The sequence below is a fragment of the Apostichopus japonicus genome, chromosome 17, assembly GCF_037975245.1.
Source record: "Apostichopus japonicus isolate 1M-3 chromosome 17, ASM3797524v1, whole genome shotgun sequence".
Classification (NCBI taxonomy): domain Eukaryota; kingdom Metazoa; phylum Echinodermata; class Holothuroidea; order Aspidochirotida; family Stichopodidae; genus Apostichopus; species Apostichopus japonicus.
In genome coordinates this window covers 9,026,099-9,032,413 of record NC_092577.1, presented here as the reverse complement: position 1 = coordinate 9,032,413, position 6,315 = coordinate 9,026,099, and the positions used below count along the sequence as shown (strand labels likewise).

Below are 6,315 nucleotides of genomic sequence, written 5' to 3'. Positions count from 1 at the left end.
CATACGAAAACTCGAATATATCGTGGATCAATCTACACTGTTACATTGTTCTTTGTGATTGAGTGTTGTATAGCATTTCAGTTTAAATTATTCTTTTCACCTATATATACTGCAGGTTTCACATAACTACCGGTGAATGGTACGGTATTGAATCTTATGTTCCTTTCCCACGTTTTGTATAAGGCCATGAGAAGTGAATAAAGCAAACTGTTGTACGGGCTTGTGTAGATTCGATCAGTAATCTCTCAGTTGTGGCGTTTATTGCATTAACTCTTTGACACTTTAATGGAGCTTACAGTTTGGTTTTCTGTACATATTTTAGAGGTCTGAATCGTGTATTTACGAACGGATGAAACGCTGTCTGTCTAGATTATCCGAGACTTGTATTTCAGTAGACTTAATTCTTGAACTATCTTTGCTTCTACTTCCAATAGTTTGAATGATATCTCATAACGAAACAGTCATCGATAAAGCAAGATGTATTTGATAAAAACAATACATAGATAATATGTGACTTTCTCTTGGCGGGCTGTGTAGTTTAATATAATTTACATTTATTTAGATTTGTTTTTCGCTGAATTTATTGTAAACATTCATGAATTGGATTTTTTTCTAATTATGTTTTTGATATTGATATTTCGTATATTTAGTTAATCAATAAACATCATGTTTGTTTGTATAGTTCAGAGAAACTAACGTAACCAAGCTGTTTTCATATGATGAACATACTTACATCAAATCTAGATGCAATCTCCAAGAGCTGGATGGTGGATCTCTGAAGAAGCTTGCTGTCGTCTTTTCTGATCTTGACATCCTTTGAACATAGATCCCTGACGGTGTCCTTGATTCCATCTACCTCACCAGTTTGTTCCAGGATGCAGAGGATGGCAAACTTATCACCGTCTTCCCTGCTCTTCAAGTATTCTATTATTCTCTTCCCAACTGCTGGGCTAATCCCACAGGTAAATCGATAGAGGTACTGAAGGTTAAATGGATCCACTTTATCAAGAACATTCTTCAGCTCAGATGTATTTCTTGTAGCAGCTACAACTTCTACCAGTCTGAAACACGCAAACCATTCACAGAATAGTTGATGGTAGAACCTTAATTCAGTCTTTGTCTGTATGTCTGTAGTAGAAGTCTGTTCGTTTGTCTCAGAAGACACTTCTTCCTCTACCAAGATACCAACTGCAATATAATGTTGACAAAACCCTTGACCTAGTCGTGTACAGAGTCCTTGCTTACGCCATGATAACTGTTTGTTTTCACCGCAGAGACCTTCAAATGCTACTTTACTCAGTTCGTCGTGATCACTTTCATGTTCGCTCATGTGTTCCTTTGCGTGTTGGTCCAGTGATTTGTTTCTCATGTGACTATGGAAACATTTAATCATGTAGCGAAAGAAACCGGTAACTGACTTAAATTTCTGAAAATGTGTCTTTTCGTGGGTCATGTGAGAAAACATTGCAACTAAGAGAGGTACTTGACAAAGGTCATCCAAAATCGGGTTTGCCTTCAAATCGCGCTTAATTTTAGCAACACTTTCTTCGTCTTCCCCTGTAACAGCCTTGCGAATGTACTGGTCACGTGCTTTTTCGTCAAAGCCAACTAACCTAACATATTTTGTGTTTGATTTGTCATAGTCCTTCGGAAGATATCTGGTGGTCAGCGTGACGTCAATATTCCCAAACAGATTCCTCGTAATGATACGTCCTACGTCACTTCCGGTAGCTCCGTCCCTATCAGGAAACTCATCATACCCGTCCAGGAGTACCTTAACAGACGAACAGCTTTCAATGATATTTTTAATATCAGAAGATTTGATACGAGGATCATGTGGTGCCAAGAACAGCTTAATTGCTTGATAGATGGATATCTTGCTGTTCAGCTGCCTCAACCGGAGAAGAATTAGAATCTCTACGTTTTCAAAAGGTGAATCCTTTACACCATTGCACCAATCATAGGCGAGCTGTAGGGTCACTGATGACTTACCATACCCGGGTTCTGCTTCTATGATGAGCCGTTTGGCTTTCATACGAGGGTCTGTGAAGATATCTTTGTATGAGTCCACACGTACCCATGTTCCTTCTTTCTCCTTCGTCGCTCCTTCAACAATGTAGATCTCTGTACCGCCCTCAACAAATACCTTGTCAACACAATATAGTCTGTCCTTGATGTACGGTATGGGCTGGATTGAGTCATATTGTAGTTTATACCTGCTCTTCAGAGAACTGATGAGTATGGCCTTTCTGTCTGAAAAAAAATGGGAAATTTTGTTTGTAAACATTACTATATATTTGGTCAATAAAATTGGGGCGCGTCAGTGCTTACATATAAACTGAAAACAATTATGGCGCGCAATATGTTTGAAGTCGCTGTAAACGACAAAATTATACCAGTAAAGTTAGATTAATATGAAATTTTATATCGCCTTATATGCGTTCATAGCTACATATAACAATTCCAATTGGTTAGGTCAAATTAATAAGGTAGAAACAAAACAATGAATACAATATTAAAAAAAATCAGGTTGAACTCTCGGTCATACACTGTAAAAGTAAATACAATGCTGAGGCTTAAAAGGATTGTCTGGTGGCCCAAAGAAGTTACCTTAAAAAATAGTAAATAATTTTCCAAACAAGTTGTCAAAGTATGAGAACGCTAATGTTGCGTTTGACAGAGAAACGATTTTTTAATCGTTATGGATAGACATTTCAAATATGATTTGAACAGTACAATACGTGACGTCAGCTCTGCCATAGCAGTTTGCGTCATAACCCACCCTCCGCACAGTACCTATACGGTAATCACAACAAAAACAGCGTTTGTATACAGATAAATTTCTTCCTTAATTTCCGGTGAAATTTCTTAAAAATTAGATATGTTTTCAAAAACTCCTTAAGCCGCCATGTACTTGAGCGGTGGTTCCGTGGTCTTTGAGTAACAGAAGGTAAATTTTAACAGCAGACTCTTAGTTGTTCAGGCTATACATCGCGCTATCCAGCTCTAACGCGAAAAATGTTCGCATGTAGGCTGTACTCAAACGTTGACAATCGGACAGTTCTGCGAAGCCTAAGCTTCTCAGTGCTATATTCTGCTCTGACAACGATTCGATCAATTTCTTCAATAATTTCCGGTGAAATTTCTTATAAATTAGATATGATTTAAAAAACTCCTTAAGCCGCGATATATGTAGTAGATCGGTGGTTTCGTGGTCTTTGTGTAACACAAGATAAGTTTTAACAGCAGGCTCTTCGTTGTTTATACATCGCGGTATCCAGCTCCAGCGCGAAGAATGTTCGCGTGTATAGGCTACTCTAACGTTTACAATCGGACAGTTCTGCGATGACATCGATCCCGCCAAGTTTCATCTTTCGGTTTAACGAATACTTTACAAGTTTCCTTTTACTGTTAATTTGATCCGTGAATTTTATTTCAGCGATTTCGAAGAACAGTTTATGAACTGTGGTTTGAGTGTGAGTGTACTATGTGTAAGGCTATACAAGTACACCAACTGAGCATCGTAGTATATACGTTCGCGAGTATGTACGTTATATATATATGAGGCAATCCAATGTGCTTACACGTGAGTTAATTTGCTGCGGAGTTGGGAGTGCTAACTTCAAGTCGCCTGTTTTGCCTATCTGCAAGCACTACGTCAATCACCATATTGAAGCGTTCGAACAAACGGTACTTTTGGTGAGAAACTGGTGAATTTGAAAACCAGATTTCTACAAGAAGAAAACGTCGAATGGGGACAATTTTTACATGGTTAGAAAGAGAAAAATAATAACTACAAGGACAATGTATCAAAATCTTCCACCAGACAATTCCTTTAGATCTTTATTTTAAACATCAGCTTTCTTATGATTAAGTTACTACTACAAAACTATGTAATTACAGCAAACCTTGCACTGTAAGGCGCTCCATCGATTATGACGTCACAACAATTTAAGTGACTGGTTGGCGGGATAAACTTGGGTCTTCACTTTTCTTTTCCGTTGAGTGATATTATCCATGATTATCTTTCAAAGCGATGATCTGTTGAAAATACATTGATACAGAATGCTTGGTTAAAAACTAACTCAACAAAATTATCATGAATCAACGTATAATTTTATAAGTCAACAGAACCAATCACTTTACCAACAGGACTCTGGCTCGACAAAGATTACTTAAAGGTGAATCTCTCCTTATCTCTTATTTACTGTTTATCGTTCACACGAACATCGACCTTTGAAGTAATATAATATTAACCTGCCCTTAAAAACATCAACTTTCTGTTTTGTTATCAATATTCATGATATCTTTTAAGAATGTCACTAACAGGTCGTCAGTTTAAATGGCGTGCTTAACAATTTTGCGAGGCTCTCTCTTAATTGTAGATATAACGGTTATTCATTTGCATGTTAAAGAATCTGTTTGAGTTAATTTTTTATTATTGTATCGATGCTAATCGATAGTGACATTAGATAAAATTGTACGTCATACGTTTTACTATAGTCAAGGTTTATTGCAAAAAGTGAGGTTAAAATCTGTTTTCTTTTTTTAAAGTTTTCCAATTTGGTCTTTAATGTGTATAGTGCAGCAATACAAAGCACGCAGATGACGAAATATTAACGTTAAGGATCAAATCAAATTTAATAATTATTCCCTCAGTAACCTTTATTGATGCCATTAGAGAGAAAGATGACACACTGTTATCATACACACTTTTGTGTATACTATTAGCCTACCAGGTTAAAATTGTTAGCCTAAGTTAAACTGCTGCTTTAAGCAGCACGACTGAGACTCGGTCAGAGGAAAATAATAGTAACGGTTCTTTTATAAGCTTTATTAGTTTGAATCTCACATGATTTATATTTTTCTAATACTTTCAGTAAAATAACCTTTACCATGCATCGTCCTGGTAACCCTGATAAAGCCAACATATCAGTCACGTGATTGCTATCATATAAAACAAAACATCTTAAATATCGGTAAAATTCTTAAAATTAATCTGCTTATTTTTTTTGGTTTTAATATTCTTCCTAATTACCAGGAAGTTTTGCAGAGTTTAAGAATACTATTATGTTTCACCGTAGTTTTACTGACAAGAACCACATTCCCACTGGGTAAGCATATTTTAACTTATTCAATGTTCTTACTTCCCACATATATGCCTAACTTATACCATGTTCCATGAACTTCCCACTAGATTTATCTTATTAAAACTGATCCAATGGCCCATATTCTTCCCACATAATATACTCCATGTTCCATACGGATAGAAAGTAAGACAAATACATCTCTCTCATGCATATAATTGCAAGCTGAAAAATAAGCCTATATCTTGAGGAATCTATTAAATGATTTCCATCCCGATTCATTCATTTAAGTTGGACCTAAGCCTAAAGGCGCAAGGCCTGCTATGAAAATATTACAATTATAAATGTAAGTTTAGACAGGACTCACTGTTAGTATATTTATGATCTGGTCTGTCAGCAATAACGTGAAATGATAGCACATGCTCTGACTGGAAGAGATATGTTGTGGTTGAAAGAATGAACTATTTATAATTATAACTATTATAATTATTTATAATTAATAATCAGGATTTACATAATTAGAGTTTGACTAACATGAGCTTAAAATTCTTCCCTTCAAATTAATGAAATATTTAAATCGACATTGAAATATGATCATACAGGCATGGATTTTAAATCTTATACATTGAAATTGCCTTGAAGACGCCATGTAGATATAATTATATGTTGTGATAAATTTAACATAGCCTGTGTTATTTATGAAGTGTTTAGTATATCAGTACATACATAGCTTCACCATAACTGTCTCATGTACGTTACTTACCAGCACGATCATCGCTTTTGAGGTTTATCATCCAGAGTAAAATTTAAGTCTAGAATCCTTTAATACTTTAATGACAGATGAAATCACGATAGAAGAACACATGGAAACAGGAATGAAGAACATCCATTTGACAAGATGGCGTCGTGTGGGCATATGACTTTCTAATATACGAACCTGAATGCTAAATAGATATCGGTAGAAAACAGTCTATAGTTGTAACTGGTTTCAAAATTCATGTTTTATAGTTTACGCAATCAAAGACTTTATTTGATAATACAATTCATATTTGGTATTTATGCCTTGCTGTGTTTATTCTGTCATATCAGCCGTTCTTAAGTACCTGCTGTACGTATATGCATTGCTGTCAGTTACTTCCATCAATAGGCAAACATTGTAAATTTCCGATGTTTTTTTGTCCTATGTGGGTAATATGCCTTTTCAGTACGCAAACTGTGTAGATGAAAA

General features: G+C 35.7%; 1 protein-coding gene across 3 annotated transcripts in view; it reads right to left on the bottom strand.

Moving 5' to 3' along the window:
• Positions 1–311: 311 nt before the first annotated feature.
• LOC139954924 (uncharacterized) overlaps positions 312–6,315 on the bottom strand; it is a 200,048-nt gene continuing 194,044 nt past the window's right edge. Inside the window, exons 1-4 of one of the 3 annotated variants that reach the window (XM_071954918.1) lie at positions 5,851–6,067; positions 5,455–5,515; positions 3,909–4,041; positions 312–2,253 (exon numbers count right to left, since the gene is read on the bottom strand). In XM_071954918.1, the coding sequence (XP_071811019.1) occupies positions 713–2,253; positions 3,909–3,930 (1,563 nt within the window). In that variant the 5' untranslated portion in view covers positions 3,931–4,041; positions 5,455–5,515; positions 5,851–6,067 and the 3' untranslated portion in view covers positions 312–712. Of the gene's footprint in view, positions 2,254–3,908; positions 4,042–5,454; positions 5,516–5,850; positions 6,068–6,315 lie in introns of those variants that run through there. The other 2 variants (XM_071954917.1, XM_071954916.1) reach the window with 2 other exon arrangements.